Source organism: Desmodus rotundus, chromosome 2 (assembly GCF_022682495.2).
Source record: "Desmodus rotundus isolate HL8 chromosome 2, HLdesRot8A.1, whole genome shotgun sequence".
Classification (NCBI taxonomy): Eukaryota; Metazoa; Chordata; class Mammalia; order Chiroptera; family Phyllostomidae; genus Desmodus; species Desmodus rotundus.
The window spans coordinates 39,224,545-39,241,337 of record NC_071388.1 but is presented as its reverse complement, the minus strand read 5'-3'; the positions used below and the strand labels follow the sequence as shown (position 1 = coordinate 39,241,337).

At 37.9% G+C, this 16,793-nt stretch overlaps 1 protein-coding gene across 1 annotated transcript in view; it reads right to left on the bottom strand.

The window, feature by feature from the left end:
* The window catches only part of MFN1 (mitofusin 1), a 32,837-nt gene extending 27,123 nt beyond the window's left edge, over positions 1 to 5,714 (bottom strand). Inside the window, exons 1-4 of the mRNA XM_053918111.1 lie at positions 5,650 to 5,714; positions 5,410 to 5,528; positions 3,038 to 3,173; positions 1,273 to 1,435 (exon numbers count right to left, since the gene is read on the bottom strand). Coding sequence (XP_053774086.1) covers positions 1,273 to 1,435; positions 3,038 to 3,173; positions 5,410 to 5,521 — 411 coding nt within the window. The 5' untranslated portion in view covers positions 5,522 to 5,528; positions 5,650 to 5,714. The remainder of the gene's footprint in view (positions 1 to 1,272; positions 1,436 to 3,037; positions 3,174 to 5,409; positions 5,529 to 5,649) is intronic.
* Positions 5,715 to 16,793: the final 11,079 nt, after the last annotated feature.

The following is a 16,793-nucleotide window of genomic DNA, read 5'->3' as shown; positions in this document are numbered from 1 at the left end:
TCATCCCCTTTCAGCCACAGTGCGTGACCCAGTTCAGCCCAGCTCAAGATGCTGACAAACTTTAGGGCTGGGGCTTGAAAGACAGAATTGTGGTGCCTGAAAGAGCTTTTCAAGTAGGTAAGGTACATTTGAACATGAGATAGTTGATATATGCAAAAATAAGAGGTTTCTGCTTTCTTTGCCCCTTTCATGGTAAGAGCAGGAGTGAGTTCTGAGGTGCCAAACGTCTTTAAGACATATGTCTACCCCACAGACATAAACTACCTCACATCAGTTTAATGTGAAGGTTATTATACAGATTGAGTTACCTGACACAGATCAAACAGCAAACTCACAGAACAAGAACCACACCCATGAATTCACCTACAATTTACCAAAAACCAAAAAGTTCAAACACTGAACTTTTGCATTTGTGGGAGAGAAGTTACGACTTAAGAGAAAGTGACCCTGGTGAAAAACAACGCTTTTACCAAAAGCTCTCATTCCAGCCAGTATCTTACAACCAATTTTCTTTCTTTCTTTCCTTCTTTTTTTTTTTCCTGAAGGAAATCTAGTGGCTGAATCCCTTAAGAAATTTATAAAAGGTAGGTAATTGTCATTGGCTCTTACCTGATTAAACTATAACATTTATTCATGCATGTTTACTAAATACTCCAAGGGAAAAGTTTCTAAAAGCACACATGGATCAGAAAAAATTCCGAGGGCCCAAATTTTTTAAAGTTTTCTTTAAAAAGACAAGATCCAAGATTAAATAATAATAACATACTTCAACTTTTTACTGGGACACTGTTTTAAAAATTTAGTAAGGTTTTAACTCTAATTTACTTATACTTCAAGTTAAGGACAGGGTTTCTTCTCCCGACAATTTAATTCTGAAGCAAAAGAATTTTAGAAAATTTAAAATATTAGTGATGGCTTTTAAAACTATGAATACAGCCTTGGCCAGGTGGCTCAGCTGGTTGGAGCGTCACCCTGTACACCAAAAGGCTGTGGGTTTGATGACTAGGCAGGGTTCAATCCCCAGTAGGGGCGCACTTGGGAGGCAACTGACCACATGTGAGGTTTCTTTCACACACTGTTGTTTCTCACATCAATGTTTCTCTTTCCCTTCCTCCCTCTCTCTGCCCCACAAAAAATCAATAAACATATTTTTGGGTGAGGATTAAAAAAAAGCTATGAATATACATGTTAATGGTTCTATTAACATCTTAGTTTTTTAAAGATCTAGGGCATTTTTCAGACACATTACGTTGCTAAGGTCAAATGTAATACCTTCACACTTTTTTTTTCATCTGATCCTTCTGTCATAAGGTAGGCTTTATCTCCATCAGTTCCTTCAACACTCAGTAAGCAATTGGTTGTATGGCCAATCCCACTAGGGAGGACTTTATCCCACAACATTGCATTTATAACAGAGCTCTTTCCACTGCTTGTCCTGAAGAATAAATATACAAAACCAGGAAAAACAAAAGATCACAGTAAAAATTTTGTTCTTTTATTGGGCCTAAGACTGACTTTTCTAGAATTCAAATGTTGCTAAAATTTCATTAGATGTCATTTTTCATGAAAAAGTCGAATTGATTTATATGAATATTAGCAATGTACATTGTAGAAAGATAGAGGAAGACAAATCCTATCTTTTCCATAAAGCTCTCCCTTGCCTTCTCTATCTTTCTTGCTTCTTGTAGCAATTTGAAATTACAGCCCCTAACTCTATGACACTACCCAGTACAAGATGTGGCCTAATGCCCCATGTTCTTAAATTTAGACTGAACCTTTTTCACATCCATAGCTAATACATACTTCACCTTCTCAAGTAGGGCAGTTGAGGCATCATGCTCCAGGAGGCCTCTTCCTTTCTGCTCCTATTCCACCTTAATCTGAAGTGGGGCACCTTTAACAGACCTACCTCACACCCTTGACTCATAAAAGCCCTAAAAATATGATTAAGTGGGAGAAGCAGACAACAAAAACATAAACAAAAACAAGAGCCTTGTAAAACTATTTCAAGAACATAAACAAGGTACTCTGGTAGAGAATAACCGAGGAAGAATACTTTAAATAGAGTGGTAAGGGAAGGTTTCTAAGTAGTAACATTTAGGATGATATCTAAAGAGAAGGAGCCAGACATACACAGAACAAGGCAAAGAGAATTTAGGCATAGGAAATTGCAAGTGCTAAAGCCCTAAAAAGGGAAATAGTTCAAAAGGCATATGAGGTTTAGTGAGTACTTAACTGCCTCTATTGGTACACAGCCCACAATATTTGAGTAACCAACTATAAACCTAGTCATTTGTCTTTGCAACCCTAGTGCCTAAGAGTGCAAGGTACATAGGTAGTTAACAAATGATCCTTAAAATGAATGCAGAAGCTGTGGCAGAGATCACTCTATAACTCCAGCTGGTTACATTAAGAAATTGCGCTTTCACGCTGGCTGGTATGGCTCAGGGGATTGAGTGCCAGTCTGTGAATGAAGGGGTTGCCAGTTCGATTCCCAGTCAGGGCACACACCTGGGTTGCAGGCCAGGTCCCTAGTAGGGGGCGCTTGAGAAGCAACCACACACTGATATTTCTCTCCCTATCTCCCTCTATTACCCTCTCTAAAAATAAATAAGTACAACCTTAAAAAAAAAAAATGAAGAAGAAGAAATGGTACTTCCTACTCTCTGGGAATCATGGAATTGAGAATCCTTTTGAAAGACAGACCTGATAATCAACACAAGCTTAAAGAGTAAATCACAAATTATGGGTATTATCTGCATTTCTATTCTTGTAATTGGCCACTTCTTAAAGATAGGCATCCTTCAAAAATACAAAAATATCACTGATCTTCATAAACTTTTATTTTATTACCAGGAGCTAAAATGAACAAATTCTCTTACCTGCTAACAGCTTTACCATTTAATATAGCCAGAAACTGTTGTGGGGAGAAGGGAGAGGAATATCACTTGCTAAAATATCAGAAATGAAGCTGAAGCTATGACAGGAAAAGCTGATTTCTGGAAACTACCCTTGAGAAGAAACAATAAAGGATTACCTGCCAAAAAAGGCCACTTTCATGTGTCTCCGAGAAAGCACTTCGCCAATAACAGAAAGCTTGTTTTTATACCTCTGCATTTCTGCTAGGTCATCCTCAGTAGCTATCCGATCAAGTTCTGAATTCCTGTATGTTGCTGCAAAAAGGCAATGGTATTAGAAAAAGTGATACAAGTAAGTTAATTATACAATGAAATACCTAGACATGCATATATTTTGTTTCTGTTCTATATTAACACGCCATTTGAAAAGTAAAAATGCTCATATCTGGATATTTGGTAAAAGGTGAATGCGTCCTTACAATGGGTCATAAGAATCCTGCCCAAAAGAACGTCAAAATTATTAAGAATTTACAGGGACCAGTCAAAACGGTATATTTATTATTCATCTAGGTCTCAAAAATACAAAACCACCAACTAAGACAAAAATGTATTTCTGAACAGAGAAACTAGAACATAATATGCACCCATTGTTACCCCATCCTGATTGGATCTTCAAATCTTGAGCTGAGAAGAGGTATACATATGCTAAGAGTAAAGTCTGAATGGGCACACCCAAGAAACAGATATGGTTCAAGGAGGTCTCCAAGCTAGGGAAGACTCTGCTACCTTATCACTTCTTATCTGCTCGGCACAGGGAGGACTCAAACAACTCATTCAACAGGAAGGAGAACTGCAGATTGAATCCCACCCTAGCCCCAACCTCCCCTCCTCCAAGGATAAGGGTAACTTGAAAAGCCTGGGTTTAAAAAGCAGAAAAGCTTTTCAGTTTTGTTTGTTCTTATTTAGGATTATACATGCTTACAGTTATATTTTTATCATTTTATTTTGCAGGTAAAAAAACCGGGAGATTCATTTGGTTATCTAAAAGGTCCTAATTAGAGACAATTAATGATACATTACCAAGTACTCATCTAATTCAACTTAAGCTTTATGTATCTCATCATACCTTTCAAGTGCATTAATAAAATATGTGTAATTTGGTGAGTAAAGTTAAGACTGGCTTAAGTATAATTACATTCACCTTTGTTTTCCATTTTATTCTTCTATGTTCTTCCTGGTGTATTTGCTTTGTCTCTTTTTCAAAACATTTTTTCCTGAGGTTCTAAAACCAGTAAAATTGAATTCAGATTTTTAAGTGGCTAGCCACTAGCTCCAAGCATGATGATCAATAACTAGTTAATTATACAGAAAATAATACATTTAACTTAATCTTCACTTCCTATCAACTGTTTTAGAATAAAATACTATTCAAAGTCACTGCTGCAACATAAAGAGGACTCATGGACATGGACAACAGTGTGGTGATTGCAGGGAAGAGGGAGGGTGGGTGGAGGTGGAAGAGAGTATAACAGGAGATAAATGGTAATGGGGAGAAAATACAATAAAAAATAAACTATTAAAAAAGAAGTCATTGTTCCTCCTCAAATTTTTCCCAAACTAAACATAAAGATTCAACAGCAGTACTTTTTTCTCCTCACTCCAACAAAACTTGAATTGAGTCAGGTTTGGTAATACAGACGCGATAATAAGATATGACACCTACCCTCAAGGAGCTCAAAATCTGGTGAGGGAGGGTCAGGAGGGAAAAGGAAGTTTGATTAACCAAACTACCAAATGTTTCCCCAGTCACTGGAGTTTACAGAATCCCTACCTTTGTTCATTGTATCCTTCAAGGTCACATAATCTTAGGAACCAGAAAAGTTTTCAATAGTTATCTCTAAGGCAGTATTCCCTATAAGCCATTCCGATCCACTTCTGTTTGAACAATTGCAGTCATTTTAGGAAAACTTTTTTTGCCCTTTCCCACAGCATCCCAGTCCCATTTGAAAGGACAAAATTGGTCTGAGATATTGGCTTAACAACTGAGTAGGGGAGAAGGTAAGTGTAATGGCTAACTGTGGGCTGCCTGATTTTCAGTGTGGGCATTTACTAGCCATGTGATCTCGAGCAAGTTGCTTGACTTTTCTATGCCTAGGTTTTCTTAATCTGTAAAATGAGTGTGATTAAAATTGTACCTCAATGTTGATATGAGGATTAAATGAACTGTTAATGTTACTGAAATGAGTTAATATTTATAAGTTTAATTATAATTTAATTTAAATTTATTTTGTATTAAATGAGTTAATAGTTTTTAACTTGTTATTAATATAAAAAGTGCTCATAATAGTACATACAAACACTTATTTCTTTGTTATTAATATCATTTAATCTTTCTTTCTTTGGAGAGCAGAAATGGGTTTTACTGTTAGGGTATTTCTCGTCGTATATAGCACAAGGCCCCAATATTTGTGTTCAGCAACTAAGGTTGAAAGAATAATGCACCTTTGTATATTTTCAACAGTTATTATTTGAAAAACTTAGAGAAACTAACCTTCAATAAAATATGATCCTTCAGTAACAAATTCCAGTAACTGGTCAAAAATTATGGTAATTGCCTTCTTAGCCAGCACAAAGTGCTTCAGTGGAGAAGCAGTTTCTGCCATTATGGTACTGGGGGGAGAAAATAAAAAGTTAGAGATGTCCCAATGAATCCCGGCAAGGTAGCTCAGCTGGTCAGAGGTCCCCGGGGCACACCAAGGTTGGGGGGTCCATTCCCAGGCAGGGCACATACCTGGGCTGTGGGTTCAATCCGGGGTTGGGGCGTGTATGGGAGGTAACCAATCGATGTTTCTCTTTCTCTCTAAAATCAATAAACATATTAAACAATTTTTTAAATAAAAAAAAAGAAATGCAAAATTAAACTGGATCACAAACACCTACAAATTTAATGACACTTCCAGGCGACACTGATTAACAATACAAAGAAATAAATTAAACCAACTGCCAATTCTTTTAGATAACTGTTCTTTGGAGAGAAGGGTTTTAGTCAGATAATTAAAGATGCTTTTGAGTAATATGCCACGAAAATAAGCGAACTCTATTGGCCAAAATCTTGGTAGCAATTTCTACTTTTATTTCCCTGCGATGACGACGAAACTGTGGCTAAATTGTGACTACACGTGACTCTTCAGTGTATCACGAACAGGGTTAGTGAGAAGCCAAGTTCACAAACAGTAAGTTATTAAGTCTCTCAACCTGGAGCTCCAGGTGGGTGGAGGTGGATAGGCAGAGTGAAGAAATAAAATTCCAAGACCATAAATCAGTATTGGCGTTTAGAAAGTAGTTCTCATCACAACGAGGAGGCAAGGCTTCACGCAAGCAGTGACGTTTCCGAGAACTTCAAGGAACAGAAGTTTAAAGAAAAAAGAATTTTTCTCTGGCAGCGTTCATGAAAAAGACACTAAACCAAAACGATCCAACACCAGTGTCCTGCTGTGGATGTGTGGGAGGGAGCAGAGTAGGCATAAGGAAGGCTGAGTTTTCCACAGGGTCAGGAATCGGCCGAGGGAGGGAAGGCGCTGCACGGCAAAGGCAGGGTGACGGCAACGACCCGGCTCAGCCCGGTGACAACACCTACCTCGGGGGAAGGCCTTCCACGCCGTGCACACCGGCCACGGGAGCCCCGCCGGCTGGACTAGGGTCCAGACCCCACCACTGCTCCGCGAGCGCCGGCTCCGGACCCGGCTCCCCACTTCCCGGGCCACCCGCCCGCCGGCCCCGCTCGCCCTCTCGCTCGCTCCCTCCGGTCCGTAGGACCGCGGCGGCGACTCGTCACAGAGCACCGGGCGCACGACTGCCCGCCCCGTCCCCGGCCGCACCAAGGTCACCCCGAGCGAAGGAAACCGGCCAGCGGCCAAGACAGAGGGCACTCACACGGTCCTGGCTGCGGCTCGTCACCGGCACCGCAGTACAGCCAACAGTCCTCAGGCCGCCTCATCCTCTTATGGGAGGCTGGGAAGCTGGGAAGAGCCGGGAGGAGTGCCAAGAGGGCGGTCACTTCCGGTCTCTTGCCCTGCCTGATTTTGTTTGGCTCCTTGGCCGGAAGTGCACCTATGCCAAACGCCATTTTTGTTAAAGGCAGAAGGCAAGATTTGTTGTGGGCAAGGAATGCTACCAGAGGAATGATTTGTTGTTCACCCTCGTCCTCCCCCTACTTCTGCTTACTCTCTCTTCTCCGTTTAAAGTTTGCAAACCTCTGCCTAGCCTAGTCATAGCTAACTGCCAACGGCTAGTGTAGTGAGGGAGGGCTGAAGAGAGGTCCAGTGATATAGTGCTGGGGGAAGCAGACCAGAAGGATCCTGGCTTGCTAGGCCAGCAGCAATGAAGGAGAAAATATTTTGACCGCTCCACTGCTCTCTGTTTTGTGTAAATGGGTTTCTGGGCTTGGAGCACAGCTGTGAGTGCATGTGTGTGTGTTGAATTACTTTAGAGGTGAGACTTAAGAAATTGACGTATCCTTGACTAGTGCTTCCCAAAGTCTGCAGATCTTGTTAAACTGGAGATCTTGTTAAATTGCAGAATCTCATTCATTGGGTTAGAGGTGAGGCCTAAAAGTGTGCATTTTTAACATCGTTGAGAAGTTGTTGTTGCTGGTGGTCCATACCCTGCTCAACAGAATTCCTGGGGATTTCTTTTGGGAGCTGGCTAGTGAGATGGAGTTTTGAAGTGAAGCCACTTCATATTTCTGAGGTACTTCATCTATAAAATTGAAGCAATGCTTAGAACAGTGCTGGCATATAGTAAGAACTAGATAAATATTTTTCTTTTCGTAGTCCAAAAAAAGGCGGGGGTGTTCTATGGGAAGTATCCTCACAGGGTGATCTGATCATAAATTCCTAATTGGGCAGGTCATGGTGGGTAGTCATGCCCCAGACCGATTACTTCTTTAGTGAAAGATTTTAAGCCAGCCATGCCCATTTTGTGCATCTAGATTAACACACATTCCCATTGTGCTTTCGCTAACCTTTCTTACATCCCCTTCTTAATTTCAAATGCATAAAACTGTTTTTCTCAGGAGCATTTGAGAACTTGCTCCCTGGCTTATGTCATCAGTTTGGCTCAAATAAACTTATAAAAATTCTCTACAAGTTTCAACGTTTTTTGCGCCAACATTCTGTTGGGACAGATGAATTTCAAGAAGCAAATGCAATAAATTAGTTCATTTCAGACAGCGCTTACTATTCTAAAGAAGAAAAAATGGCAATGGGATAAACTATCTGAAGGAAAATAAAGACCTAACCACACAGGGTGGTCCTTTCTGAGGAGGAAAAAAGCAATATTAATTTGCTTTCTTCAGGAAGTCAATCCTTGGAATAATTTGAGGAAGAGTGACCAACACAGGGTGAATAGGTAGTCCAAAGGTCCTTACAAAAGAGAGTGATATAATGGCTGAAAAGACAGAAGGCCGGTATGTCTAGGATGTAGGGAAGGAAAGGGAGAACCTGGGGAGTAAGTTCAGAGAGGTAGGCAGGCGTAGAATCATATAGACCAAGATCAAAAGTTTACATTTTATTCTAGGTACAATGCCTAGCTATATTAAGCTTGGGCTTAATATAGCTAGGCATTGCTAAGCTAAATATGATCTGATTTGCATTTTGAAAAGGTCACTGTGGTTGCTCTGTGGCTATTGGACTGTACAGACATTCCACATAGTGTTTATTAAAGGGCCCAGACTATTGGCTGGAATTAGAGGCATCCCATTTTTTAAAAGTGACTTAATATTAGCAATATACTAAAGGCCCTATGCCTAATTGCAAAATAAGCTGGAATCATTTGACTTAAAGATACTTTTTTTTCCCCCCTGACCTATGTGGCTCAGTTGGTTGGAGCATTGTTTGGTAACTGAAAGGTTGGGGTTTGATTCCTGGTCATGACATGTACCTATGTTGTGGGTTCAGTCCCTGGTTGGGATATGTACAATCACTGGTCTGGCCATGTTTGGGAGGCAACCAATCAATGCTTCTCTCCTGCATCGATGTTTCTCGCTCTCCCTTCCTCTCTAAAAAGCAATGAAAATATGTCCTCAGGTGAGGAGAAGGAAAAAAAAGGATATATTTTTGTTTTTTTAATACCTTATCCTCTCTCCTCCCACACCATAAACAAAAACACATACATTGACACAGTATGCTAATCATTTCTGCTAGGAATTCTTGGAACTGTAATCTATCAAAATTTGTGTACTTAGCTAAAAAGAAGCCAACCCTTCACATTTTGATGTAAATGACCAAGGGCAGTCTCATACTTTGCTGGCAGAAGGGTGGGTTGCAGTACGTATCAGTCAGGGTACAAAAGATAAGAAATTTATGCAAGGAATTGGCTTATGTGATTGTGAAGGTTGGCTAGGCAAATCCAAAATGTGTAGGGCAAGCCATCAATGAGGGCAAAATGGAAATTCTTGGGCAGGAGCATCAGACTTACAGTGCCTTATGCAGCGGCATTCATTTTTAGGGGCAACTCGGTTCTGCTCTCAAAGTCTTTTAACTGGGGTAAGCCCACCTATGTTAGGCAATATAATCTCCTTTACATAAAGTCAATTAATTGTTCATCACAAATGCTTTCCCGGAAACACCTAGATTAGTGTTTGGTTGAATAACTGGGTACTATAGGCTCTCCAAATTGACATATAAAACTGTCGTCACATTGTTATGAGCTATTTGGCAAAATGATTAAAAATTTATAATGTGAAGGCCATTTGACCCAGCAGTCCTAGGAAAAGTCAAACATGTGAACAAACACTTGGCTATAAATAAAACATATAATAAAACATAATAAGTTAAAAGATACAAATAAATATATAATAAAAATGAAAAATTGGAAATAATCCAAGTATTCCTCTATAGGAGATGGATTAAATAAATTATACATGAACAAAATGAAATGTGATATAGTCATTAAAGTTTGTCTTTAAAAATTCTTGACATACAGAAATGTTCATTGTATTGCCACAGTATACTCATATGTTTTATTAGGAATTAAAAATATAAATTATTATATTTTTCTCATTATAGAAAAATACAAGCGCAATGCAGAAAATGTGAAAATAGAAGTACAAAGGAAACAAATCACATATAATATCAGAAATAAAATCTATGTGTTACATATGGTTTATAAAAATATCAAGTCATGTAATATGTAAAAGATACATTTATTGAAGAAGATACAAGAAACACTGTACATAGGACAATGACACCTCAGTCCCCTTCAAAGTAGGCACCTTGGGACTTCCACACAGTTCTCCCAATTGCCATTAGCTGTCCCATCATATTTTCCCCAAACTCATCGATGGTCTGAAATCTCTTCCTGTTCAAAGGTGATTTTAGTTTTGGGAAAAGCCAAAAGTCACAGGTTGCCAAACATGGGCTGTAGAGGCGCTGAGTCACCTGGGTGATTCGATGTTTCACAAAAAACTCTGCATGAGATGTGAGTGGGTATGTTGTCCATGATGAAGATGCCAATCACCAGTTGCCCACAGCTACAGCCTTCTGAATCATTTGAATAGTTTCCATGTAGCAATGTTCAAGCTTAATGCAAAATTTCATGCAAATTCATTGCTCTACTCATTCAGTCAGTTTGAATGTGACGGGCACACAGTACGGTATCTACCACCCCCACTGACTAGTCCAGTAAAGTCGTCATTGTTCACACATGCACATTCCAGTCCACTCTCCTTGGCTGCCAGTTTACATGTATGCCATGCAAACAGTTCTTGTTATATTAACAATGGCTAGACAGATTTGTATGTGTTCAACAAATATGTATTGAAGAAGAAACATTTAATGGAAAACATGAACTTTAAAGCTGAAGACCTCATTTGAAATCTAGGCTATGCCGCTTAATAACAATGGGAAACCCTTAACTACTTAGTTTTGAGCATAGGAGAGGAAAGATTTAACATTTAAAGATGTCAATTCCCTCTAAAATTACCTAAAATTTTAATGTAATTCCAACAAGACTTTAGATGGAAATGGAAATAGTTCTAAACTAACTTGGAACAAAAATTCAATAGCTAAAATAGTTCTCAAAAGGAAAAGCAGAGAGAATAAATTCATACCACCTGATAAAGATATATTGCAAAGCCCTAATAGTTAAAGCATACTGCTATTGCCAAAGCATGTGATACAGTTGCAGGAACAAACAGATGAGTATAATGAGTACACACACAGACCCAAATGCGAATTATGCCCACGGAAAGTTGATATATGATCAAATTGGTATCTTGAATCACTGGTGGAAGATGCATTATTTAACAAGTAGTACTGGGGAAATTGACTCACTTGAATGAATAAAAATGAAATGAGAGAGCTTCCGGGTTGATGAATGCATCCATGTACTAGGAGGGTGATGTGTCCCAAATCCGTGAGAAAGAAGGTCCTGCACTTTCCAGACTTTTCCCTGTATATCTCTTCATCTGGCCCTTCATTTATGTACTTTATAATATCTTTTATAATAAACCAGTGATAATAACAACAAAAAAAACCCCTTGAATCATACATACACACAAAGAAAACCAGACCTAAACATGAAAGGTACAGCCAGAACATTATTAGGAGAAAATGTAGTAGAAGAGTTTTGGGACATTGGGGCTAGAGAGGATTCTGTAAATAAGATACAGGAAGTACAACCTATAAAGGGAAATGTGATGGATCTGTCTACATTAAATTCAAAGATTTTTGTTCAACACAAGATGGCAGTAATAGGTGACAATCTGGGAACCTATTTTTTGCAGTGTGTATAGTCAACAAAAGACCAATATTTAAAATTTGTAAATTATTTCTGAAAATTAACCAGAAAATGCCAAAAAGTGAACAATGCATATGGAGAGGCACTTCACAAAATAAGAAACCAAAATTACTCATAAGCACATTAAGATATTTTCAATCTTGTTAGTAATCAGATAATGCAAATTTAAACAATAATTACATACTGTTTTAGCCCCTCAGATTTGCAGAAAATTAAAAAGTTGTATATTCATTGTGATAAGGATGTAGAAAAACATGAGGAGCTGATGGGAGTATAAACTTTAGGTGTTCTGGATAATATTTTGGAAGTATTTAAGCACAAGTATACAAAAAAAAAATAGAACCCCCTCCCACCACAGAAAAACAAGCACAAATCAAAATCACCTCAACACCCACAAGAATATTTACAGGAGCTTTGTGCATAAAGCAAATGCTTAGAAGCATAGAGGGCACTCAGTCTGATATTTAATTGACCTGAAGTTCAGAAAGGTGACAGAAGCTTTCTGCTTTATATGGTAAATCTCTTCAAGGACAAGAACCATAGTTTACTTATCGTTGTATCCCTGAGCACGTGGCTTGATAGGAGATAGTCTGTAGCTGTTAAATTGAATTACTGAAATAGAAGTTCTTAAGGAGTTGAAGAGTCCATGAACTATTTAAGAAAAATGTAGTAACATTGCATATGTAGTCTATGGTTATAGTCCCACAACTTATAGTTAGCAAACAGGTATTAGAAATCGCAGTCATATATGCTTTCATCCAATACTCTCTAATACATCATTTTCTCTCTTTAGGTGTCTGGTATGACATTCCGTGGAACAAATAGGGCACATTTAAACTTTTTCTGAAGATGATTCTTTGAAAAGTGGGGGGGAGTTAGAAGTTCTGTTTATCCTGGCTTTAAAAGTATGATGTTAGGAAATGATTTTTTAAGCTATAAACAAGTTTAAATCAGAATTTTGTATTCTCAAATTTCAGTCATTCATATATCAGCTGATTTTTTCCATGTCCACATATCATTATTTTTTACTTTATGTTTTTCTTTAAATCAATGTTTTGTTAAAAAATTAGTTTTATCCTAAGTAAAAATATCATGGTTAAATTTTACAACATATAATTTACACCCATGAAAATAAAACTATGTACCATATAAAATTATTTTTATAGTTGTGTACTTAATGAGTCTGGATTAGATGAACTCTGAGTTCCCTCCCACATGAACATTCTGTCATTCTAGGTTAGCTTCTTCCCTTCAGCACTTTAGCAGTTCACTAAAGAACATTAAATCAGTGCCACAGCAAACTTAACTATACGATTGTAACCAAAAAAATTATTTCATAAGATCTGTGCCATGATATTCTATTAAAAAAAACCCAGACACATTGAAATTTATAAATTCAGTACAAACTGCTATTAGACAGGAATACATAAAATATTTACAGGGTATTAAACGCAAGTGATTTGGAATATGGTGTGAAAAGGGTAACTTATTTTAACAGTTTGAAGAATAGGGAGAAGGAAGAATTAAAGAAAACAAATCCACTCTCATCTTGTTAAAGGGGAAAAGTTTTAATCTTTTGAGACTCTGAGAACCCCATGCCATAAGGTTTCAAAGATGAGGGTAACGGCTATAGAATATAGTTTGAGGAGTGTTTTAGAAACACGGATAATGCCATAAAAAACCCTATATAAAATGAACAGTGTAGACAGGAAAAGAGAATTCAATATTCTCAAATTTCAGTCAACCACAATTCAGAATAGTATGGTGAATGGCCATTTGGCAGATGACTAAAAAACATTACACACCAGATATTACATTTGATGGGTATGTTTCCAGTTTCTGATCTCAGCTTACTGTGAAGAAACCTACCAGCTGTAACTGAAAGTTACAGGCAAAGGAATACATATCCCCCAATTTTATTTTTAATTTATAGGAATGAGAGTGTGATTTTTTTTTTTTTATGGTCAGCCAATCTGCTTCCCAAGAGGACTGAGGCCATTTTTTATTAGTTTTTTTCAAATTTACATGACTTATAGTGCTTTTTAGGCATTAAAAATTCATTAAATATGAATCACAGTAGTTTGATAACTATATCCAACTAGTTGCAAAAGGTAGTAACTCTGACAAAACAAGGAAAGTTAAGGTTAATGGTAAAGTGCCAAGAATTAAGTAATTCAATTCTTTGTAAATAAGATTTAAAAATTAGGAAGTGTTAACCTGTTGAAAAGCTTATGTACAATGAGGTCTGTCCAGAAAAGGTTGAGCCACTGTTAATGTAAGAACGGTTTATGCAACATTGATGTAACCTAGCAGCCAAGGAGAGTGGACTGGAACACAAATGCATGAACGCGATGACTTCACTGTACTAGTCAAAGCGGGCAGTAGACGCCCTTGAGTAAGCATGTGTACTGTGTGGCTGCTGCATTCAAAATGACTGAGTAGAGCAATGAATCCGCATGAAATTTTGCATTAAGTTTGAACATTTCTCTGCAGAAACTTTTTGGATGATTCAGGCGTTTGGGGACGATGCAATGACTGCAGCACAAATAAAATTGTGGCACAAATGCTTCAAAGATGGCAGAGAATCTGTTGAAAGTGATCCACATTCTGGAAGGCCTGATACAAGCAGAACACCTGAGAATGTTTAACGTGTAAGGGCTGTGATCAACAAAGATTGAAGCACTGTATGAGGTCCCAAGGTGCCTACTTTGAAGGGGACTGAGGTGTCATTGTTCTATGTACAATGTTTCTTGTATCTTGCATCTTCTTCAAGAAATGTCTCAATTTTTCATATTACATGGCTGCATACTTCCTGGACAGAAAAATACCACACTGCCAAGAATTCAGCATCCATCTAACAACTTGCTATAGGCCCAGTGAAACTGAGGAACTGATTAATATGTAATGACATGTTTTGAGAGAAATCGAAGGTGATTTAAAATGATAAAATGGGCAAATTTACAACAGAGAGACGCTTTTGAGTAGTGCACAATCACTTTGAAATTTTGGAGTACAAGGGTAATGCTTTGGAATTTCCCACTCTGCAAGGTTAAGATAAAAACGGCAAGGAAAAAAAAAATGACCCATCACTAATGTTCACTGCCAAGAATTGTATTGTAGTACTAATAAACATCACTCTGTTATGCTTTCTCATACCTGATGTGGTTCAAGTCAGAGTACAGCAGAAATGCCTCTCTTTGAGGAAAACCCCCAAATAGAAAATTTTCCTTTAAGGTAGGTAAATTTTTCCAAAGAAGTTCATTAAGCTAAAAATATAGACCAGTTACCTCAGCAATTTATAGTCAGTCACAAACTTATTGGAAAGCTGAATCAAAGCCAAAAGTTTTTGTAGGGACAAGCAATCAGTGGGATGTCACTTCAAGCTGCAGACTCATCAAAATTATAAAATTATGTTTCTAAAACTTGAACTTCTTAGTTTCATCACTGTCTCTTTGATTACTAACACCTATCAAATATAAAGCAATAAAGTACAGAATTTTAAACAACCATCAAGGCATTACTTACTTAAGGTTTATTTTCTCAAATTCCTGGCTGGACATATATCAAAAAAGTATAAAAACAGAATTATCAAGAAGGCAGCTGAATGGCTAGGTTAAGTGGTTATGAAAAATACCCCAAGGACAAAGCTTAGACTTTTTTTTTGTTATGTAACACAGTGTAATGGAACATTACTAGACTGGGCACCAGATAACTTGGATTCACTCCTGTCCGCTATAATGGTTTTGTGACCTTGCCCAATTAACAACCTAACTTTCTATTTCTACAAGAAACTTGGAAAACTAGAGGGTTTAGATGAGATGATTTGTAAAGTTTCTAATTTAAACAATCATAATTTTAAGTCTTCTCAGAAACATGGGTACCAGATAGCCCTAGCTGGAAAGTCACCCTCATATGGAATGGCAGGTTCTGGGAATACAGGTATGCACACGTGACAAAATAGTAAAGATGCGAATGATTAGTTTTGAAAGTACTTTTTTGCTGTCAACATTCTCAAAATAGACTCAATTCCCATGGTTTTTGAAGTGGGAAAAATCATAGGTCATAAATGGTTTTCAACTGTATCAATATTGTTGAACAATATTGTTAGCTGCAGTTTATTAAATTTGAAGCTAGTGATACACAAAATTCTATCTTCTCAATACTGCTATTTAAGATGCGGCTTTTGAATTGTGGGGCTTGTGTCTGTCCCTCCTTCCTCCCAATTCATGTTGAAGTCCTAGGCCCCAGTACCTCAAAATATGACCTAATTTGGGGTAATGGTCTTTACCAAGTGAAAATGAGGTCCTTAGGGTGAGCCCTAATCTAACTTGACTGATGTCCTTATAAAAAGGAGGAATTTGGAGACAGACTTGCATACAGGGGAAATGCCCTCTGAACACAAAGTCGGCCATCTACAAGCCAAGCAAGGAGGGTCAAAACAGATCCTTTCCTCACAGCTGTCAGAAGGAACAAACTATGCCAACTTTTTGATTTTGAACTTCTAGCCTCTACAACTGTGAGATAATAAATTCCTGTTGTTTAAGCCACTCAGCTTGTGGTAACTTTTTCTGTCAACCACAGGAAACTAATACAGGAGCTAAGATTATTTACCATTACCAAAAGTAATTTGTACATTATTATGCTAGCAACGTCTGATCTCCTAGATCTCCCTAATTCTATATTAGTACTTCAGTGGGTTTTCTCAGTCAATAATTATTTTTTAAGATTTTATTTATTTATTTATTAGAAAGAGGGGAAGGAAGGGAGAAAGACTGATGTGCGAGAGAAACATTAATCGGTTGCCTCTCGCACACCCCCAACTGTGGACCTGGCCTACAACCCAGGCATGTGTCCTGACTGGGAATCAAACCTGCAACCTTTTGGTTCACAGGCCAGCACTCAATCCATTGAGCCATACCAGCCAGGGCTCAGTCAATAAATAATTTGACATCAGAAGTTTAGACATTCATGACTTTGCAGCTGCATAACTGAAAATGAAATGTGAACACATTAGGAGTTATGAAGTGTTACTTCTCCATGTCTAATCCCTTACCAGTTCCTCTTCATACTCACCTTAAATTATGTAACACACACATAAGGGCTAACAAAAAGTGAGAATTTAAAAAAAACTGCCGA